The 24,066-nt window shown below is 37.4% G+C and overlaps 1 protein-coding gene across 1 annotated transcript in view; it reads left to right on the top strand.

The window, feature by feature from the left end:
• The window catches only part of IPMK (inositol polyphosphate multikinase), a 64,716-nt gene extending 46,398 nt beyond the window's left edge, over window positions 1-18,318 (top strand). Inside the window, exons 4-6 of the mRNA XM_074232277.1 lie at window positions 3,666-3,838; window positions 14,839-14,920; window positions 16,485-18,318. Of these exons, the coding sequence (XP_074088378.1) occupies window positions 3,666-3,838; window positions 14,839-14,920; window positions 16,485-17,107 (878 nt within the window). The 3' untranslated portion in view covers window positions 17,108-18,318. The remainder of the gene's footprint in view (window positions 1-3,665; window positions 3,839-14,838; window positions 14,921-16,484) is intronic.
• The last annotated feature ends 5,748 nt before the right edge of the window (window positions 18,319-24,066 follow it).

Raw genomic sequence — 24,066 nt, 5'->3', positions numbered from 1 at the left:
TCTGCTAGAGATGGCTCAAAATGTGAGTGCACTTTTGAAATGAAGTTGACACTGGTACATCAGTCAACCTTCTTTGGGTTCATTTCTTCAGAAAGTTTTGAACCTTTTTAATATTTAGCTTATGAACTTTTTCATCTTTCCAACAAAGATTACATAAGTTTTTTTTCAAATTTCTGTCTGAAATCCCATATATTTTCTGTCAGTGGTATTTTGTGGGTTTGTTGGAAAAAGCAAATATGGTTTGTCTGATTTGAGTTTTTCCTAACGTACCAATATTGGTTGACATTGATAATTACTTTTTTCAGAATGATCTTTATAGCATTGGGGGGCCTAAAAATGGAACGTTATAAGCCTTCTTTTAAAATCATTATTACAATTTGAAATCATTAGCAAAGATGCCCATTGCCATACAGAAGGAACAGAAGATTGCTTGTGAAACTTTAAATCTATTTTGGACAGTTTATTTTACACCCACAACATATAGCACCATGCTCCTTGGCGGTCCAGCTGCACTCTGGCTGTGACAGACACCCACTCTGCCCCCCCGCCCCAGCAGAGGGTCCTGTCCAGGAGCCATGGGTTTAGTGAGGACCTCAGCCTCAGGGGGCTCTGTGTGATGCTTGCCTTTACAGAAGTCTTAAGTTGACTAGTTTGTGCCCATCAGGAGTACTGTGGGTTGGTTAGAGAAGTCCCAATGTCTGTGAGACATCTGACAGTCAGGGTTGGCCCTCAGGTCATTGTACCTTGTTGCTGTGTGCTAAGAAATAAGAAAGTTAGGGCCTTCCCCAGGCAGTCCCCTTCCTGCCAATCCCCAGCAGCTCGGGTTCTGGGTCAATGAATCGGGACTACTGTTCCTGGAAAAGGACTCAGGTGCCATTCGGGTGTGCCCCTCCCTTTCTGGTCACAATGCCCTCTTTGATCTCTTCCTTAGATGGAAGCTTCTTGAGGTCAAGGACCACTTTAGGTCAAGTAGTTGTATCCCATTTATTTAGCAGTACTGGGCACATCATCAGTGCTGAATTTTTTTTTGTCTTTTTTTTTTCCCCCCTTATTCAGTTGTTTCTTTCACTCATTCTTCCCTCAAGTTTCAGGTTTGAAACTAGCAGCACTCCTAGAGATTCTGGGTTTGCCTGGGCCTCCCTTCCTGGACCAGCTGTAGTTGGGAGAACCATTGTTCCCATTTCTTCCTTCAGCCACCTCTGAGGGCACCCTCCTCCCCCTGCCTGTTCTGTGCCCCTATGCCCACTTTCCCACTCCTGTCCTGAGTCCAGTTCTGAGGCATAGTAATTATCTAGTAAATACCCCAACCCTTAGGCTTCCCTGTCTGTTGTTATTGTCTGCTCATGAGAAGCTATTTATGTAAAGTCTCTGGCTTCTTGCCCTTTAAAAACCTTCTCCCTTTTTTTTTTTTAAACTTTAAAGGAGTTGATTTCTTCAATCAGTATTTCATAATTCTTCTGCATGACTCTCATTTCTTTTTTCTATTCTTCCTCATCTTTGTTTTTTAAATTTTTTTTGAGCTCTTCTGTGAGGTTTTGTATTTGAGGCCAATTCAAAAACTCCTTTGAGGCTTCCCATGTAGTTAATTTGTCACTGTTTTCCCCTTCTGAGCTGGCATTTTTAATCATCTCTCTGGATGGTAGCATTCTCTGGTTAGTGCTCTTTTTGTCGTTTCCTCCTTTTGATAGCTGAGCTCTGTCTCTGGGGTCCAGAGAGTAGAGCCCTGAACTTTTTGTTCTGGGACTGGGATCTGGTCCCTAACAGTTTCTTTCTACCTCAGTCCTGTCTGTTGCCCCAGTGTTTCCAGGTCTCAAACCAGAGCTATGCTGTGGCTAGAAAGGGGCTCTAGCTGGTTTTCCTGCTCTCCTGCCCATGCTGGGCTATATTTCCCCTTTACCCCCAAAAGACAGACCTTTACTGAAGATCTTCCACGATCTCTGGAGTTGAGAACCTGTTTCATTCTTGTTTTGGTGGGATCTGTAGCTTTAAGGTCTGTGTAGAAACTTCAGGAAAAGTTCCAGGAGCGTGTTAGTGCGCCACCATTTTGCTCCTTTCTGGAAATCTCCTTTCCCTCTTCCTTCTGTTCATTTCTTTTTCCTGTGGCTTCCAGGTTTTCCAGTATGGCATCTTAGACTCAAGCAAGCCCCAAGCTGGCATCATCTCATCCTTTGTGGCCAGTCAGCCCTGAGCATTCTGCTCCTCTCTCTGCTCCTTCTGTGATCACTTTGTTTCAAAGAGGCCTTTCTGAAAGACTTAATGGAAAGGCTACTGAATTTCGAGTTGTCATATGATTATGGGCAAATAGCCCCAATTTCATTATGTAGAAAATGTAGTGCTTAGGCTATATAATCTCCAAGGTACTTTTCAACTCTAAATGCTTCTCTTTTTCACCTAGACTATTATAATAGTATCTTAAATAGCTAGTATCTTATCTATTCATCTGAGAAATCTATTAAGTAAATATTAAAATCATATCTTAACTTAGCTTTTCTCTAACTCATCCTTTATGCTTTTCCTCATGCACTGCTCCAATTATGGCTCTCTCTGTTCAAAAGCCTTCAATTGTTCCCTCTTATTTTATGAATACAGTATTAATTCTTCATCCAAGAATTCAGTCTCCCATAATAAACTCTTCCAACCTTGCCTCACATCAGTCCTTAGCAAATTCTGTGGTCTAGACAAAAGAGAGAACTTGCTGCCTGTTTTCTAGTTCTTGTGACTTTTCCTGTTATTATTTTTTCTGTATCCTGTTCCCTCTTCTCTTTCTTTGAGGTTCATCTAACTCATATGTTACCTTCTCTGACCCCTCCCCCCCCTTCCCAGAAAGAGGTGAGAGCTTTCATTTTTACATTGCCTGGGCCTGTCTCATTTCATATGCTTTCTTTGGCACCACATTTACTTTTGTACATCTCTTCCTCCACCCTGTTAGATTCTGTATCTGTGAGAGTCTATGTCTTGTATAAATAACTCAGAGTCTCTGGTGCCTAATCACAAAACCACTAAAACCCAATATTAAAGCTTAGGTGCCTAGATGGTTTACAATGGCTTTGCAAAGGAACTTACCTCGTAACAGCTTTTTAAATAATCCCATAGAATGAAACTGTGAGAGCCTTTTGTAACCATGCAGACAACTTATGGTGGAGTTGGTATTCATCCATCCTCAGCAGACAGCCAGCTTCTGAGAGGGACCAGACCTGTGGCTGAGTGGTAGAAAAACAGTTATGCTGGATGGTAGTGGTGGTTGTTGAGTCATTTTGGTCATCTCTGACTCTTCATGACCCCTTTGGGTTTTTTTTTTTTTGGCAGAAGCACTGAATGGGTTTGCCAGTTCCCTCTGCAGCTGATTTTGCTGATGAGGAAACCGAGACAAACAGGGTGAAACAACTTGCCCAGTCACTTTTTTTTCCTTTTAAGTAGTATTTTTTTTTCCCAAATACCTGTAAAAACAATTTTAAGCATTCATATATATTTAGTGTCTGAGGGCCAATTTGAACTCAAGTCTTTCTCACTCCAGACTTGATGTTCTAGTCACTGTGCCTCCTCCTACCCGAAAACTCTCATTAATTTCAGTATATACTTCTTTCTTTTGTTTTTCCCTTCAGCATCATTTATATAGTAAAAAACGTTTGTGCATTGCTAACTAAAATTTGTTTTTAAAAAAACAGATTTATACCTAAAACTGGAAGATGTGACGCATAAATTTAACAAGCCCTGTATAATGGATGTAAAAATAGGGCGGAAAAGCTATGATCCATTCGCCTCTTCTGAGAAGATTCAGCAGCAGGTCAGCAAGTACCCATTAATGGAAGAGATTGGGTTCTTGGTGCTTGGCATGAGGGTAAGACATATTTGTTGGATTCAGTTTAACAGTCTTAATACATTTCTGTTTCTCTTCTTTACTTTCCTCATCTTGACAATGCCATTGCCAAAGTGGTCATGAAAAAAAGGAGCTCTTTGGCACATTTGAGGAAAAAGTGGACAAAGAATTTGATTAACTATGAATTCAAAGTTGGGGGGAAGTAGCAGGACATAATAATGCTTAGAAAGCTAAAAGAAAATAAATGAATTTGCTTTACTTTTCAAGAGGTTAAGGATCTTATTATAAGAATCCTCTCATGTGCATGTAGTGCTTCAAGGTTATCTATGCTGCAGAGAGAGGAAGCCTTCTATAGAAGGCATCCAAAATAGGAGGCCTCATCTTTCTATCTTTGAGGAGGAGCTAAGATTTTCTTCTTGTAAAGTTTTGTGATTGCATATTTTCAGTCTATCCTAGATTCTCCTTTCTTAAAGACCGTTTTGTTTTTTTTTATCAGTATTTTTTTTCCCAATAATATGTGAAGACAATTTTTAACTTTTTTTCTGGCAAAGCAATCGGATTAAGTGGCTTGTTCAAGGTCACACAGCTAAGTAAGTATTAAGTGTCTGAGGCTGAATTTGAATTCAGGTCCTCCTGACTCCAGGGCCTGAATCCACTGTGTTACCTAGCTGCCCCAACATTCATTTTTTATATAGAATTTTGAGTCCTAAATTTTCTCCTTCCTAAAACCATAAGGGATTTGATATAGTTTATATATGTGCAGTCATTCTATATTAGTTATGTTGTGAAAGAAGAAATAGAACACAAGGAGAACCCCCCCCTCCCCCCAATAAAGTGAAAATAGTCTGCTTTGATCTGCATTCGGACTCCATCAGTTCTTAAATATCTTTTTTTGAATCAGACTCAGGTGGTTCCCATGTTGAATGGAGATGGTAGACCAGTTTTTTTTAAATTTTACTTTAAGGCAATGGGGTTAAGTGACTTGCCCAAGGTCACATAGCTAGGCAATTATTAAGTGTCTGAGGTCAGATTTGAACTCAGGCCCTCCTGACTCCAGGACCGGTGCTCTATCCATTGTGCCACTTAGCTTCCTCCTGGTAGACCAGTTTTATTGTTAAATGAACATCAGACTGTACCTTCTAGCTCTGTCTTCTTTTTAAGACATTCCCATAGACATTGAACATGTCATCTAGCTCTGGGAATCTTTTACACTGGCATCTCATGAAGGTATCACTGTCAAACACAGACCATGATCAATTACAATGGACCGAACTATCTAAATATTAGACAAAAGGAATATCATGAAATGAATCTGGGCTTATATTTCATACCTTATTAATAAAAAATACAAAGAATGTTACAAAGAGAACATATAGGCTACCTTTTAGAAAGATATTTTTCCAAGCATAGTTTTAGAGTGGCTTCATGATTTCCTGGAAAAGTCACACTGAACAGAATTTCATTTTAACAAACTTCCAGGGACCAAAGTTTCATAGAGGTGAGCAAACACTCAGTTAAATGGGACCATAACCAGACTTTTTTTTTTTTTTGGAAGAAAATCTTTAAGACTAGGTTTTAATCTTCTGACTGAAATATAATGAGATGTGATATTGTCTTTACAATGTGACTTTGAAGATATGGTTTTTTTTAAAATTTAAATTTATTTTTTATTAAAGATATTTAAGTTTTACATTTTTTCCCCCAATCTTGCTTCCCTCCCCCCTCCCCCCCACAGAATGCACTCTGTTAGTCTTTACTTTGTTTCCATGTTGTACCTTGATCTAAATTGGGTGTGATGAGAGAGAAATCATATCCTTGAAGAGAAGTCTTAAGAGGTAGCAAGATCAGACAATAAGCTATCTGTTTTTTCCCTAAATTGAAGGGAATAGTCCTTGTACTTTGTTCCAACTCCACAGCTCCTTATCTGGATACAGATGGCACTCTCCTTTGCAGACAGCCCAAAATTGTTCCCTATTGTTGCACTGATGGAATAAGCAAGTCCTTCAAGGTTGAACATCACTCCCATGTTGCTGTTAGGGTGTACAGAGTTTTTCTGGTTCTGCTCATCTCACTCAGCATCAGTTCATGCAAATCCCTCCAGGTTTCCCTGAATTCCCATCCCTCCTGGTTTCTAATAGAACCATAGTGTTCCATGACATACATATACCACAGTTTGCTAAGCCATTCCCCAATTGAAGGACATTTACTGAATTTCCAATTCTTTGTCACCACAAACAGGGCTGCTATAAATATTTTTGTATAAGTAATGTTTTTACCCTTTTTCCTCATCTCTTCAGGGTATAGACCCAGTAGTGGTATTACTGGGTTAAAGGGTATGTACATTTTTGTTGCCCTTTGGGCATAGTTCCAAATAACTCTCCAGAAGGGTTGGATGAGTTCACAGCTCCACCAACAGTGTAATAGTGTCCCAGATTTCCCACATCCCTTCCCACAATGATCATTATGCTTCCTGGTCATACTGGCCAATCTGAGAGGTGTGAGGTGGTACCTCAGGGAAGCTTTAATTTGCATTTCTCTAATAATTAATGATTTAGAGCATTTTTTCATATGGCTATGGATTACTTTGATCTCCTCATCTGTAAATTGCCTTTGCATATCCTTTGACTATTTGTCAATTGGGGAATGGCTTTTTTGTTTTAAAAATACGACTCAGTTCTCTGTATATTGTAGAAATGAGTCCTTTGACAGAATCATTAGTTGTAAAGGTCGTTTCCCAATTTACTACATTTCTTTTGATCTTGGTTACATTGGTTTTATCTGTGCAAAAGCTTTTTAATTTAATGTAATCGAAATCATCTAATTGGTTTTCAGTGATGTTCTCCAACTCTTCCTTAGTCATAAACTTGCCCTTTCCATAGATCTGACAGGTAGACTAGTCCTTGATCTTCTAATTTGCTTATAGTATTTTTTTTTTATGTCTATGTCCTGTAACCATTTGGATCTTATCTTGGTAAAGGATGTGAGGTGTTGGTCTAATCTAAGTTTCTTCCATACTAACTTCCAATTATCCCAGCAATTTTTATCAAAGAGGGAGTTTTCATCCCAATGGCCAGACTCTTTGGGTTTATCAAACAGCAGATTACTATAATCATCTCCTGCTTTTACACCTAGTCTATTCCACTGGTCCACCACTCTGTTTCTTAGCCAATACCAAACAGTTTTGATGACTGATGCTTTATAATATAATTTTAGATCTGGTAGGGCTAAGCCACCTTCTTTTGCACTTTTTTTCATTAAGCTCCTGGCAATTCTTGACTTTTTATTTCTCCCATAACCAGACTTTTCTGACTCCCTGAACTGCTGGAGCAGCCCCCAGACTTTCAGGATGACTGTTGAACTCTAGCATTGATAACAAGGCCCAGAACAGCTCTTCCCTAATGTATCAGGAAAGAAGATGGCTTCGTAGCTTCATATAAAGCTAAGGCTTCATAGCTTGGCCTCTGATGAGGCTTATCTGTCCTATACTATTCAGTTAGGTTTTGCTCTAGTATTTACCAGCCTTTGTTTAACTTAAAGCTAACTCACAAATTAGCTTGTGTTGAGTCTGTAACAGTAGAGCTAAATTTGAACTGGAATCTGCCCTTGGTATCTGATAGTGAGCTTGTCATAATGTTGGTAGTAGTTTTGGTGGTGTCTTCTGCTTTCAGGGATTCCTAGAGACATCCTTGCTGTAAACCTCACCATCTCATTGACTCCTTGTCATGAGGATCATTGACTCTGCCAATGAGTTCATTGGCTTCCTGGAGAAAGTAGCATTTACTGTGGGGCCAAAGGGCAGTTAGGATTTCAGAGGATTTCAACCGACAGAAGTGAGCAAGGGCTTGTCAAAGAAAGGAGCAAGGGGAGAGAAGTCTTGGGGGTGGGGATGGGGAGGGGGAGGAGTGTCCAGAGGGGATGGAGGGCAGGTGGTCCAGTTTAGCTACTTTGTGGACTGAGTCTATCTTGAGTGGAACTGCAGCAAATTAAGATTCTAATGTTGAAATGACTTCAGTCTGTTTCTGCTTACTGTGACAGACATCTTTTGTCAGGGAATAGCTATAGAGCATTTCAAATAAAAGGATTGATTCTAAATGATTCCTACTTGCTAAATATGTAAATGTAGCTACATTCTTAAAAGCATATATTTAAAAAATGTTTTGTCCTTCAGATGAGGAAACTTTCACAACACGTTAACACTACTTTGTCTTTGGAGCCTTCTCACTTAGCCCTGTCCTGGTCACATAGTAAACACTTAATAAATGCTTGCTTAGGTGGTGGCTAGGTGGCGCAGTGGATAGAACACCCACCCTGGAGTCAGGAGGACTGACCTGAGTTCAAATCCGGCCTCAGACACTTAATAATGACCTAGCTGTGTGGCCTTGGGCAAGTCACTTAATCCCATTGCCTTGCATCAAAAAACCAAAAAAAAAAATGCTTGCTTGACAGAGTTTCAGATAAATCGAATGGAACTAGAAGATTATACTTTGGCATTTATGTGTTAAATGTATTTATACCATAAATAAATGTCATCAAAAGATAAATCCAATAGGAAGTTAAAATGAGCGATTTCCAGTTACACCTCCAAATTATTTATGATGTCCTATGTCATTTTAAATCTTTTATAGGATTTATAGGTTCAAAGAAAGGTTGACTAGGAAGAAGAGACCTAGTTCTACCTCTTTCTCTCACACTGTTGTGTAAGGCTCATATGTAAAGTGTTTTGCGAACCTTATAGTTATTGCTATTATGTTATTATATAGCCCAATCTTCTCAGCTTTTGAATAAAAGAACAGACTCTGAGTGTTAAAATAACTTGATGAAAGACACAGAAATGGCCAGTATTCTCATCCAGGGTGACAGAGCATTTAGTTAGCATGTTTTCTCTCTCTCTCTCTCTCTCTCTCTCTCTCTCTCTCTCTCTCTCTCTCTCTTTCTCTCTCTCTCCCCCTCCCTCCCTCCCTCTCTCCCTCTCTCTCACTCCCTCCCTCCCTCCCTCCCTCCCTCTCTCCGTCATTGCTGTTTCATAGAAGGGGAATCATCTGTTGATGCCTAAATAAATTTTGATGTGTAGAATAAGTTTTAATCTAGGTAGAGTCTTGATTTAGTAAATCCTTGAAGCATATTGGGGTACTTTCTGAAGACTATGCTGTGCATTGTGGGGATATGAGATAGAGACATAACGCACAAAGTGGTTTCTATCTTCCTAGAAGTCCTAGAAACCAACCTATCTTTCTTATCTTAAAATAGAGAAGAGTTTGTAGTGTTGGAGTTTAAAACTAACTCTTGAATGGGGTGGGATTTGTAGCAGAAAAAAACTTAAATAATTCTTTTTTCTCTCTCCATTATATTGCTTGATTTGGAACAATTTAATATCCATAAACAAATTAATGACATTTATAATGTATAAAATATATTAAAAAATGGAATTTTTGGCAAATGAGTTTATAGAGTGAGGTTGTCATTATGCAATTCTCTGATCCCTTGTTCAGAAATTTTTACCTGTTGCCAAGTAAGTGAAAATACAATTTCCTGGTCTTTAAATTTGTCCAGTGTTTGAAAAACTTTTTTTTACTATCTGTGTCACTTCATGGACCAAACATTCTCATCAAACTAAACTTTTTTGATCACACCATTCCCCATGCTTGAATTGACTGTTTATCCACCTTTCCCTTCCTTTTGGCAAAATAAAATCCTTCAGGAACTAGTTCAAGTTCACCTCTGTGAAATCTTCCCTGAATTTCACTCTCACGCTTTCACAATCTGCACATGAGTACTCTACTCTCTCCTTGAATTTTTGATTGTTCTTGGCTGGTTCCTTTACACTTTATTTCTTCAAAAAATTTTTTCCCATTGCATGTATGAAATAATTTTGAACATTCATTTATTAAAATTGAGTTTCAAATTTTCTCCCTCCCTCCCTTTACCCCTATAAGATATTGTAAGTAATTTAATATGTTATACATGTGCAGTCATGCAAAGCATATTTCCATATTAGTCAAGTTGCAAAAGAAAATACACACACCCTGCCTGCCATGTTTCCCTTTGATCTTCATTCAAACTTCATCTATTCTTTCTCTGGAGGGGGATAGCATTTTTCATCATGAGTGCTTTGGAACTGTCTTGAATCATTGTATTGCTGAGAATAGCTAAGTCGCTCATAGTTGATCTTCATACAATATTACTGTTACCAGATATGTTGTTCTCTTGGTTCTGCTCACTTCACTTTGTTACAGTTCATCTAAGACTTTACAGGTTTTTTTCTGAAAGCATCTTGCTCTTTAGTTCTTATAGCACAATAATAATCCCATTACAAATCATGTACCACAAATTGTTCATCCATTTCCTAATTGATGGACATTCCTTCAATTTCCAAGTTTTTACCATCACAGAAAGAGCTGCTATAAATACTTTTATGCAAATAGGTCCCCTTCCCCTGGGATATAGTTGTTATACCAAATAGTGCATATTGCTGAATCAAAGGGCATTGCATAGTTTTATAGTCCTTTGGGCGTAGTTTCATATTGTTTAGAATGATCGGATCAATTCCCAATTCCACAACAATGTCATTTTTCCTTTTCTGTCATTAGCCAATCTGATAGATGTGAGGTAGTACCTTAGAGTTGTTTTAATATGCATTTCTCTAATCAGTCGTGATTTAGAGCAGTTTTTTTCCATGATGAGCTAAATTTGATTTCTTTATCAGAAAATTGCCTGTTCATTTCTTTTATCATTTATCAGTTTGTATTCTTATAAATTTGATTCCATTATCTTTATGTTTGAGAAAAGAGGCTTTTATCCAAGATACTTGCTGTAGGAATTCTTCCCCCCCCCCCTCCCAGTTTTCTGCTTTCCTTCTAATCTAGGTTGCATTTGTTTTGTTTATATAAATCAGGAGTGGGGAACCTTGGTCCTGTGGACCATGTCAATGTGGCCTTGCAAAGGCAACCAAAGGAGGGAATCAAAATTCAAATCTTGCAGCTTTTTAGGAGCGATTAATTAAATGTTTGACCAAATTAGCCCACAAATGATCGATCGATCGATCTATCTATCTATCTATCTATCTATATCTATCCAAATGGTCCTTGGCAGAAAAAAGTTCTTCATCATTGGTAAATACCATTTTTCATTTAGTAATTTCATTTTATTTAGCATAAAACTATATTTTATATCTGGTAATATTCTCTATTTCTTGTTTGGTCATGAATCCTCTTCCATATATCTGGCAAGTAACTTACTCCTTGCTCTCCTGATTTGCTTATGGTATCATCCTTTGTGTTTAAAGTATGTACCCATTTTGACCTTATCTTGGTATATTGGTATAAGATGTTGGTCTATACCTAAGTTTCTGTATATTTTCCCAGCTGTCTTTTAGTAAGTTTTTGTCCCCAAAACTAGGGTCCTTTGGTTAAGATAAAACATGATGACTCTCGTCATCTACTACTTTGTCTTGTGTATCCACTCTATTCCACTGGTCCACCACTCTAAATCTTAGGTAGTCTAGGTAATTTTGATGATTACTACTTCATAATAGTTTGAGATCTGGTAAGGGTAGGTCACCCTCCTTCACATTTGTTTTCATTAAATTTCTTGATATCCTTGACCTTTTGTTCTTCCAAATGAATTTTTTTGTAATTTTTTTACTAGCTCTATAAATTTTTTTGATAGTTTAATTGGTATGGCACTAAATGAGTAAATTAATTTTGATAAAATTATCATGTTTGTTGTATGGACCTAGCTTACTAGCTTAGTTAATATTTTTCCCATAGTTTTCCCATTGTTTAGATCTGATTTTTTTATTTGTGTGAAACATTTTTTAATTATGTTCAATTACTTGTTACTTAATTATGTTCAATAGTTTCTGGGTTTTTCTTGGCAGGTAGATTCTCAAAGGTTTTATATTGCTTAGAATTATAGTAACTACAACTTTTAAGAGAGAAAAATATAACTAAGGATATTTTGGCATGCATAATAACTTGGTTTTGCAGCTTTGTGATAGATTAAAATAAGATGACATACCAAATAAGAATAATGAGATACTAGAGCAAATTCTATTGCTCAAGTGAATGTTCACAGAGCAAAACCAAGATATCCACATTTAAAAAATAATACATCCGAGACAGCAATAAAGTCACATATGGAGAACTCTGGAAGAATATAAATTAGAGTTGAATACGTCCCTATTTTTCTTGGCTTTGACCTAGTCATGATGTTTTATTATTTTTTTTTTTTTGCTAGGCAGTGGGGTTAAGTGGCTTGCCCAAGGCTACACAGCTAGGTCATTATTAAGTGTCTGAGACCAGATTTGAACCCAGGTACTCCTGACTCCAGGGCCGGTGCTCTATCCACTGCACTATCTAGCCACCCCTCAGTCATGATGTTTAGCAAAAGCACCCTAACTCCTTTTCCTTCATTGTTCTTTGGTGCAAGATATTTCACTAAGTCTCTGATAATACTCTTTGATTGGTAAATAGGAATACAGGGCTATAGTAGATTTTCATAAATAAGTAATTTATTAAGTATTCTAATTCTTAATGTTTACATTCCTTAACATTTTTTTCCCCAAGCATACTGTGATTAAAAATCATGGATAAATGAAAGTGCCAATAAATTTGGCACAGTTTGGCAACTACAATTTGGCCAAAGTCTGTGTTGGTGGTGGTGGCGGTGGCTTCCACTGGTCTCTTTAATGCCTTTGACACTGCTTTGGCAAAAAGGATTTATTGTTACTTTTCCTTTTATAAGGGAAACTTGATAAGACAACAGCTACAAAAACACAAATCAATCCATCAGTTTTGTAAGTAGAACTTGTTGCTAAAATAATTTTCTGATTGTAGAAATTTTTAATGTGATAAAACAACAAAACTCTTTACAACTCAATAGAATTAAATCAACAACAAATAATGTGCTAGGCATTGTCAGGGATTAGGCAATCAAAAATTTATTATGTGCTCACTTTGCTTCAGGCTTGTGCTAGGGGCTAGACATATGAAGACAAAAATAACACTGTCCTTGTTCTGAAGAAGCTTGGATGCTAGCAAGGGACCAAACATGTCCATGGAAGCATGTGGAAAATGAACACAGAGTAAAGACACGGTGGTTCAGAGAAGATGGAAACACAGTAGTATGGAGACAGACAGGGTCTTGAGAGACTTTATTTCTACATGCAATAGAGCTTGGGCAGAATCTGGAAGGGAGTGAAAAATTTTATCAGGAATAGATACAGAGGGATGTGATTTCTTGTATGAGTGATAGAGACAAGTGGTGTCATGCCCTAGGTGAGAAAAAAAAACATCTCTGATGCAATTTCTTAAACATCCCCCACCCCTGTGTTCTAGGGATATCATAGGGTATATCTTCCATCACTTTTAACTAATGACATCCATAAAAATGTTGCCAACTTATCAAGCCAGGGAACTGAAGGACAAAGTTGAGGAAATAAAGTGTTTGGGGTGGGCACCACCCAGAGAGAATGCCAGAGCAAGAGAAGGAGGGTCTTGTTGTACGTGTCACTGGGTGGAAGAGGAAATGAGCCCCGGAGAGCAGAAGTGATTGTGTTCTCTGCAGCCAGCTCAGGAAAAAACCCCAGCAAAGATGAGTTCTGTTTTGGAGATGGTGACTTGGAGATATTGGGCAACATACAGTTTGAAATGTTGACTCGAGTTCACAGGGGCCTTGCCCTGGATGTATCCATCTGGAACCAGAACATACCAACCCCAAGAAAGCTGAGGAAGTCCCCAGGGGAGGGGGCTCCTCTGCGGGGAGGGGGCAAGAGGCTTCTGACCAAGGTGCAGGCCAGTGGTAGCGGTGCCTTCCACAAGAGGACTTGCACACCCAGCAGCAGAGCCAGCTTCTGTGCCAGCACTTTGCCTCGATCCAGCACAGTCTGCCGCCTCTGTTTTCTCTCTTGTCCCTTTTTTCACCACCCAGATTCAGCACTGGGCAGAGTGCTGGGAGCAAAGTCAGAGAGAAGTGGGGAAGAGATCAGTAAGGACAGAGAAGAAAGAATGAACAACGGGGGGAAGCGGGAGGGAACGGTGACAGTCATTGTCCATGTCTTTTCTGGTGTGTGTGTGTGTGTGTGTGTGTGTGTGTGTCCGTGTGTCCATGTGTCCATGTGTCCATCCATCCTCATGTCTTGGACAGAGGCAGGTAGCTGGTGTAAACACTTGGAGGCAAGACAAAAGATAGAAAGTCACATTCAACTAGTGCTTGAGGATGGAAATGTGAGAGGTGTTTCCTGCCAGTCATGAAGCTTGTTCTTACATAGTTGTTGTACCTACCCTTAAATCTCCTGTGCAGACTCTCAGCCCCTCCCTTTCTAAGCCAGAATAGTATGTCACGGTGCTTAGGACCCTACAGCAGAGGGGCAGGTGCTTTTGGGAAGACTTCTCATCAGGGTGTCCCAGCTACTTTTATGTTACCTCCTCAAGGAGCGGCAAGAGCTCCTTGGAGGGCAGGCTTTTGTATTGAGGCAGTAATCGGAGAGGAAGATCCTTCTAACCCCCCCCCCCTTTGGTTTGGGGTAGAATGGCATGTCTCACAGCATGAGCAGGCAAAGATGAGTTGTGAACTTTATTGCAGATGTTAGGAATCATTTTCTCTCCCAGTCATTCTTTTCCCACATTTTTCTGATTCTGTTGATGTTGCTATTAGCCTTTGAGGCATTCTTAGAGGTGTCCTTGTAACCTTAATGCCATCTTTGATCCTTCACTTTTCCTTACCCCACACAGCCACTCCTACAATGCATCTCACCTTCCCCCCTTCTCTCCACTCACACTGAAACTAAATTTCAGGCCCTCATCACATTTTACCTGGACTTTGGAGTAATCTTCTGTCTGGCCTCCTAGCCTTGTGCCCATTGTATCCAACACAAGCCTTGATTACCTTTGAAATTATTCATTAACTTAAAGCACTGGAGAATGATGTTGACCTCTTCACATGGAGTAAAGTTTAACTATTTGATTGAGAACTCCCCAAATTCTTGTTCCTAAAATGTCTGTGTTCATTTTTTCCCCTGACAGGTTTATCATGCTCATTCTGATAGTTATGAGACACAGAACCAGCACTATGGAAGAAGTTTAACTAAAGAAACAGTCAAAGATGGTAAGGAGGCGGGGTGTATGATTTAAGTGGATTTGGTGATATCTGAATGTTCTTGAAGCTTCACTACTATACTCTCTCTTAAGTAGGAGTCAGAAGGTATTGTTATAGTATTATAAGTTTATAGTAGATGAGTGCGAGTCTTTCAAAAATAAAACATGAATGATCAGTGAATGGAAGACTCTAATAAGAAGAATAGGTTCAAATATCAGCTCTGTTACTTTTAATACCTATAAGACCTTGACCAAGTTATCTTATACCTCTGGCCCAGTTTCCTTAGAAAAAAATTAGGGCATTTCACTGGGTGTCTCTAAAAGTTTCTCCTAACTCCTAACTAATAATCATTATCATTAGTGAGAACCCTCTAAATGTGCTTGAAGATTCTTTAAGCAACTTTTCTTGGTGGCAGTTGGTACTTCCTCCACTGAAGCTGATTTCTATCCCGCCACAACTTGAAAGGCAGTTTTCAGGAGTTTTGTGTCTGAAAACCTTTCATACTTGAGCTAACTTTTCAACTAACCTTGCCCACAGAAATGCAGTGACAACTCCCTTCTAGTGCTACAAGTAAGCATTGTTAAATGGAGTTAGAGGGGTTGGATTGGTTTTTTTAAAATAGGAAGTTGGGTTTGGAAGATAGATTTATAAAGTTTCTGTTGCTAAAATTGTTCTGCATACATTGATTTCCTGATAAATTTTGTCGAGGATTTAATTGTAGCCAAGCCTAAAGTGGAAAAAAATGGATAGAATTTCAAGGAATTTTTGAGAATTTTCTTAGTATGTGTATGAAACACATATCTATACCTCTGACCCTAAAGTCAGGCATTGAATAGTATTTTCTTCCTTGTATTACAATGATGACATACTCACTATAATATTCAGACTAACTTCTGGCACAGTAATTGATCACAATAATCCTTCAGGCTAAATATTCTGTAGTTGTTATTTAAATAGTTCCTTCTTTAGAAGGCAGGAGCAACTAATGATGAGCATTGGGGGCCCCTTAAATCCCAAGTAGGCATAGAAAGGGAACGGCAGAGATTCTTGAGCTATGGGTAGTGAATGATCTAGCGAATCCTAATTAAGTGCCAGTCATATACGTGGCCCCACATTAGGTGCTGGGATGCAATGCTGCAGACTGGCTTTTATAATTTTTTTATTGGAATCTTAACTTGAATGAAAGGAAGGATTTTAGTTCTAAATGTGAGATAAGCTGCTACCCTTCATTTAAGTTTTACTGGACAGATATCCCTTATAATAGGATTGAGATCAGGGCCTCCAAAAAGAAGAGCCATTGAAAGATGGTGAATGGAATTGTATCTGAGTTTAACCTCTTGGCCTAAATAGCACGCTTCTATTTTTGTGGCTGGGATTCTGACATGTTCCACTGGCACAAAATACTCAAATAGAAAACTGGAACTGAAGATTGTTCATATTGTTCTCCCTTACAAGGTAGGGGGTGGCATAGGGAAGAAGGCTGCTGGTCTTCTGGGGGGCTTGACTCCTCTCCAAAGCAATCGAAGGCTTTGTTTATCATTTCCCCATGATGATCTGGTTTTTCTTTTGGTAGGAGTGTCCAGATTTTTTCATAATGGTTACTGTCTGAGAAGAGATGTAATTGCTGCCAGCATTCAGAAGATTGAGCAAATCCTTCAGTGGTTTGAAAGCCAGAATCAGCTGCACTTTTATGCGAGTTCCTTACTGTTTGTTTATGAAGGGGCCTCTCTGCCAGCAGCTAACACGTTGGGAGACGGAACTTCAGCTGAGAAGCCCTTTTGGGCCAAAGGACAGCTGCCAGATGCCAGCGTTCTTGAGTATAACAACAACATTCACTTACTGAGCTCTCCAGAGAATGGGAAAGTGGGGGCCTCTGTAGGCAAAGTCTACATGTGTCATAAAGAAGCCTATTCCAAGAATCATCACAATCAGACTTCATTGAATGTTGAAAACAGGGAGCAAGGCAGCGTGTGGAAAAGCAGCAATCGTATGTCCCAGGAACACTTGAATGGCAATGTTCTCTCTCAACTGGAAAAAGTCTTCTACCACTGTCCCATGGAGCTTCCTGAAAGTCCAGATGTGGAAGTGCGGATGATAGACTTTGCTCATGTGTTTCCTAGCAACACGAGGGATGAGGGATATATCTATGGGCTGAAACATCTAATTACTGTACTGCAAAATATTTTAGATAATTAAATTCTTTGCTACCTTCTTTTTATGGGGCCAATGATAATGAAGAGCAGCAACGAATCTCTGCCCTTGTAATGTTATGTAACAGATTTGTATTGTGATTCAACTACATTTTATTTGTCTTTGTACTTTTTGGTAGATGGGTTCACTTTTTTATACTCTTACTCAGGAAAACTAATAGTTGTTCATTAGAAAACTATGAACAAAGAAAAAGACATAGGAAATGTTAAGTAGGGGAGGTGGTGGTACATGACTTGGTCTAAGTTTGAAGGGTTTGGTTTTAGCTTCCTGTAGCAAATTCATCATTGCATCTCTGTCCACCCAGCCTTGCCATTGAGCCATAGCTGTTTGAAATCAGATCAAAACCAGAAGGGACATCCTCAGCCTCCTCCGTGGCCCAGACCAAGTTACTTAGTAAACTGGACAGAGTCTGAGTTAATGAAGAAGTAATGATGTTCAGACCAGCAGATCCCAGGTGCTAAGCTGCTGCTTTTTCAAAGTGGATAATATGTTGTTGCATTTAAGAAAAAAATAACCCATTTCATTTCCAAAATAGCTTGTTTGAAAGATGGTTTGGAATTTGACATTAGTTATCGCCCTAAGCAAAAAACAAAACTTACTCTTTTAAAAAAAGCTTGCATTTCAGAGATGAATTCACTTTTACAGCTTTCTTCTCTGAAAGAATCAAAACTCTTACTCAATAGAGGGTTGACATTCTTTCTGCCCTTTATAATTTTTTATTTTAATAGCCTTTTTTGCTCTTAGGCGCTATTTCGTTTTACCATCATTTATTTGTTTGAGAGAAACCATATGGACTTTTGCTAAAGTTAATGTCTCAATTTTCCTAAGAACAACAATCATTAGTAGAAGTGATTTTTCAGAAGTAGATTTTTTTTTTCCCTTTGGTGTATTATAATAGGATTCAGTGCTTTTTTTCATAAAATCCAACTTTCTACTATTGTTATTCAGATTAGTAGAATTCAATTGTAAGTACATAAGTCTTTCATTTCAGACCACATCTGATGATGACTTTCATCTTTAGAATTTAATTTTATTAAGGGGAAAATGCCACTTTGCACACATTCTTAGGTATTTTTATATAAATTGAAAAAATGGCTTTTTTGAAATGAACAAGGAAAAAATAAACTTTCATGATGCCATAACCTTTTTTTCCCCCTGAAATTGCATACCTGAAACTTTTTTTCACATTCATTTTTGGTAGGACTAACTACATTTTGTTGTATTATATTTTCTACTTATTCTTGTATTTTGATTCATTTCTAAATGTGCCACATTCCAGGAAAAATATTTGCTTGGCTCTTGATTTTTTTTTTTTGGCCCCTTCACACATTAGATAAATTTGAAAAGTGAAAAAAAATTTTGAACCACTGCTAAGGGTGAGACTCTCTCCCTCTCTCTCCCTTTTGGGAGGGTTGATGTGGAGGATTATATAGAATGATTTTGACTTCCTTTTGTTTGGAAGAGACCAGCATGCAAAATAAAATGCCTGTCCATGAAAAAACAGAACTACTCTCTATGAGTTCATTTTGTGATTGAATGAACAGTATCTTAATAAATTAGTATGTTGAAATCTGGTAGCATTTTATAGTTTGATAAGCCCAAGAAAAATGCAGTTGCCTTTGGGATAGTTTTGGAGTTAATTTTGAGAATTGGTCTCAAGTTGCTCTGATAGCAGTAACTGGGCTTTTGTTGCCTTTTCCCCTCCCTTCTCGCTTTCTCCTTCCCCCATACGATCTACCATGAGGCTAATGGTGAAATCTTTGATTTGAAAAAGAAATGCAAAGAAAAACCAAATCCAAATCCAAGAAAGTTATCACTTTTTTTTCTCTTAAGAAAGGCCATTATTATTATGAGTTCATTAAAGCAGAAACTCAGATTAACATTATTTTAAGTCTGATTCAACTATGGCAAAAGTTTTTGTTGAATAGCATTTGTGTATCTACTGTGAGTTTAATACATTTGTGTTATTGCAGACTTTTTTTTTTTTCACATTCCAGATCAGTAAAGTATGGAATTGTTTTTACTGTCACTTCAGGTATATTTTTGTGAAATCAGTACCCTATCTTTGACTAGAGGGATTAAATTTTTCATCAGAATAATTACTCCTATCTGTTTTGCAGGGATGGTATTAGAGTTTAATTGTTTTTGTTTACATCATTGTCATCTAAGGCCCCCTTTCAAGTTCCTTTGATCATGAATCAAAATAGATGTGGTTAAGCTACTGTCCTAGAGTTAAAAAAATCCAATAACAAAGCCTATCATTTAGGCATTTGTGCTAAAGTAACCATTATGGGCACTCCTGTTCACTATTTCTCAAACATTTGAGTGTGCAAGAATTTTAATTTAAGCAATAAGCATGACAAGGACCATTTATGTTAACAAGGTTGTCTGAGTTGTCAAAGGAAGCATTATAAACATTGGTTTTAGCCTATTCCCTGTGAATGCACCCACTTCAGAGGCTTTCTGAGAATTGTGATAACTATGTAAAAGTTTCTCTAATAAAATTGAAATTGTACAATAGTTTTTATAACAAAGTAATTATGTTAATTGGTATTTTTAATAAGGATGGAAGTTGCATAGTTTGAATCACAAACAAGTAATTATGAAAATGTTCAATATTTTATCTAAATAGTTTTACAAAAAAATATGAAAACATATATTAAATGTCTTTAACATGGAGTTTGTATTTTCAACCCAGTGTTAGTTAATTGTTATGCATGTGCGTATTTTTCTTTTTCTTTTTTTTTAAATTACACATTCCAGTTCACCATTTCCAGATTTTAGACCACATTCAACAAAGACTTTCACCTCAAGGCTTGAATTCAGGTGAATGTTTCAGAGGATTGGCATTACCTAAGGTGCTGACTTACAAAGTTTTTTGGTATTTGAAATGTATTTATCTATATAGCTATATAGATATATATGTATGTATATCTATATATCTATATAAAATTAAAATGGAGGAAAGAAGGTAGAATCATTAAGAGATTTGTTGTCAAATAACAAATCTAGTTTAGTGTCCATTTTAAAGAATTGCCATCACATCACTTTAGTAATAGCCTTTTGTCAATACTTTTTCCAGTTGCTAATTTAAAATTTTATTTGCTTCTCAAATTGTTTACATTGCTTTGCAATAACCTTTTCTCTTGAGTGCCTTTAACCCTTGATTTGGTACCTTCATAACCTTATTTATAGAATCTATGACATCCCAGGATAGAGTTTTCAAGATACTTTTAGCTTCAAGACCTAGTTAAAAAAATATCAGATTTTCAAAAATATGAATCAGTTTAAATGCCTTATGTGATAATAGGTTTCCATTAAAGCTTAGCCACCATCTAAAAGAAATTAATAATTTTTAAAAATATAATTATTTTCAGAGACCAAATTTAGTTTGATACTTAAAGGATATGAATTTTTAAAAAAATCACCTTTAAATGACTTTGTGTGAAATACAAAATATATTCACTATTCAGAGGTGAAATGGCTACTAAAACAAAGCTGGAAATGTTTTAAGTTCATATTATACAGCCACATTGCCCCTACACAGTCCTAGAGTTTGTATAATGATGATAGATGATATCCAAAGACCTTAAGTATTCTTATTTCTTGTTCAGATGGTACGTTTTATTTATAGTGTTCATTTAATGAAATATATGTAGTAAAATTACTGTGAATATTACATTCCATTGCATATCTACAAGCAAAATACTACACAGTTTTCTCATAGAGCAATTTAATAGTATTATTATACTAATATTTATTTTAGACCTTGATCTTTGTTTTCAAAGTGTGAATTCTTTGAATATGGTAGTAAGAAGAAAAGTTCTTTTTGAAATGAGGCAAAATAATTGGTAATATAAGCTTCATATTTTGGAAGGGTTGAAGGCTCCTCTCTTTGGAGCCAAGAGTTAGCATCAGTTACTCCCAATTATTTTGAGACTCGTACAGGAGCAGTCATACTCAAGTGTTTAAACAGTACTTGGTGTGCTTTCAAATCCTTTTTTTTTTTTTTTGTTGAAATTTTGTAGTTATTAGTTAGACTTGAGTTTTGATATGGTGTTCACCTATGGTATGTAATAAGTTTTAATATGAAGTAAAATAGTCTATAAACAATGTATCTTGCACCTGCTTATAAAAAATGGAGTGCACAAAGACACTTTATTACTCTGGGAAATGGACTGGAAAGTGTATGAGAACATGTGAAATTGCACCTAAAGTTTTGTTATTAACTGATTATAAAACTGAAAAGCTAAATCTGTTGTACTTGAATGAATGTACTTTAGTCTTAGTTACTTTGATTTAATGTCTAAATTACATATCCTGAAAAATGTTTTTGACTGTAATTCATGTTGTTGAGCTTTGGGGGCCATTACTGGACTGCAAGGGTTGTTTATGTGATTTGTGTTCATTATTTTATAGAATCCTACCAATTTTATAATTTACGTGATATTCAGATAATCCTAATAACTGTATATTTGGCAAACTATTAAAAATTTTCAGTGATCCTCTCCCCACCTTGATTTATAGCAAATACCTAGTTCTCATTTTATAATAACATAACTTGATAAGATGTTTGTACTTTGTAGTGCTATCGTTTCCTCTATACTTAATTCCTGCTTTGTAGAAGGATTTTGTTACTTTTTGAAAAAATCATCACAGAAAACATGGCACCCTGTGTATTTTATGTAGACTTATACCTCTTGGGAATAGATATACCATGGAATGTTTGCCCAGTTATACTTGATTTGGAAAATGCTATCATTTAAGGATTTATGCAAAAATTAGCCACTTCAGGGACTCAATCACTATTAAACATATTTGCGTATACAAGAGTTTTATGTGGACAACACTCATGACAAGAACCTTTTTTGTTAACAAGATTGTCCTAGTGGTCAAAGGAGGCATTATAGATATAGCCTATTCGCTGTGAATGCACCCTGACGACTTTCTGAGAATTGTGATAACTGTGTAAAAATTTCTCCAATAAAATTGAAATTGTACAGTAGTTTTTATAACATTATAATAGCAACCAACTTTCTGGCATCCTCTTTTGGTTATAGACCCCAGTGTTGTACATACAGTATGATAAACACCAGTCATAATTTATTGAGTTTCTAAAACAGCAAATTCTAGGAATTTTGAAAACAGTAGGTCGGGGGATAGAATCAATTCAGCAAGTTATTTTGGTAATTATATCTACCCAATTGGTGACCCCTCTTTTGAAATCTAAGATAAAAGTTTAATTTCTAATCTTAAAGTAATCTACCTATCATTTGATTAGTACTTTGCAATTTATTTGTAGAAAGAGATATGTGTGACAGTGACTGCTCTCAAGGGGTCTGTCTGAAGCACATTTTTAACATTGAAACTGATTGGCATGGAACTCTGGAAAGCTGTCTTTACCGAATTTCAGGAAGGAAATATTAGGGAATATTTCTTCAAAAGAAGGCCTGTTGGGGAGCCACTGACAGTTCACTTTCAGTTTGACTGCACTCAGACCACATTGCTGTTGGTCCCAGGTAATGAAATACTTTCAAAGAAAGAGCAAAAATGTTGGAAGTTGCAGTTGAAATCAGTTAGATAGTCCCAGAAGATAAAGATGGAATGATCCAGATCAGAGGCCTGGTCTAAGACTGTTCTGTATGTGTGACGTTAAGACTACGAAAGATTTTGTTTTGTTAATGGAAAGCAACAAAGGTGCAAATCTTAGAAATGGAAAATGATGATTCTCCCAACCTCGTTCTCCCCAGTAAAAAGTGTTTAAAGTGTTTGTGTGTGTGTGTGTGTTTCCAGTCATTTTTCAGTAGTGTCTGACATAGACCCCATTTGGAGTTTTCTTGGCTAAGATCCTGGAGTGGTTTGCCGTTTCCTTCTCCAATTCACTTTACACATGAGGATTTGCCCAGGATCACACAACTAGTTAATGTCTAGGGTGGTTTTGAACTCGGATCCAGTCAGAATGCTAGGCACTATGCCACCTACATGTCCACACAGATGGTGTGTGTGTGTGTGTGTGTGTGTGTGTACACATTGTGCTCACTAGTTTCTTTAAAAGTAAAGTGATCTTTTCCTCTAAGCCCCTTTTTAAAATCCTTGGAAGAAGTGACTTTTGATGAAAAAAGACTTGTTTGGAAAATAAGTTAGGGGTGCCACTCAAAACTTTTTTTAACAAAAAAATTTTAGGGTAGCTAGATGGGCCTAGATTCAGGAAATATCTTAAGGCATTCAAATGGGACCTCAGATGTTAACTGGGTGACCCTGGACAAGCCACTTGACCCTCTTTGCCTCAGTTTCCTCAGGTGTAAAATGAGCTAGAGAAAGTGATGGCAAGCCACTCCTGTATCTTTCCCCAAAAAATCCCAAATGGGGTCATGAACAATCTGACATGACAACAGCAAGGCATTTATCTTGGAAATGCTTTAGGCTTTGACTACATTGAGAGGACTTGAGATTCTGAACTTGAGAGTTGGAACAGAGACAGAGAGGCAACTCAACTTTATGAAACTTACTTGAAAGCCAGGTTTATTACAAGAGAAATGAAATGTGAATGTGGAACCCAAAGGAGTTCACAATCCCTACATGTTTACCTATTTATGACAGTGGGACAAATGAAGAGAAAACAAATCTTCACCTGACACAGGGAGTCCAGCTTGGGATGCAAACAAAGCATCATGTCCTGGGCCTTGATTGGCAAAGATAAGGGAGTTGTTCTTTCCTTCTGTGGATTCTTTTTGTCACCTAACAATCAGTTTAAGTGACTTGTTCAGGGTCACATTGTTAGGATCTTCCAGACTTCAGACTTAGTGCTCTAGCCCTGTCACCACAAGCTACCTCCACAAAACAACACCCCCCCCCGACCCCCCCAGTCTTCATCCCTACAGTAGGGACCTTTCCCACCATATTTCATGGGTGACATAGTAATATTTCAAAAGAAGAGATAATTA

Source organism: Macrotis lagotis, chromosome 4 (genome assembly GCF_037893015.1).
Source record: "Macrotis lagotis isolate mMagLag1 chromosome 4, bilby.v1.9.chrom.fasta, whole genome shotgun sequence".
Lineage (NCBI taxonomy): Eukaryota > Metazoa > Chordata > Mammalia > Peramelemorphia > Peramelidae > Macrotis > Macrotis lagotis.
This window is presented reverse-complemented; position numbering and strand designations above follow the sequence as displayed.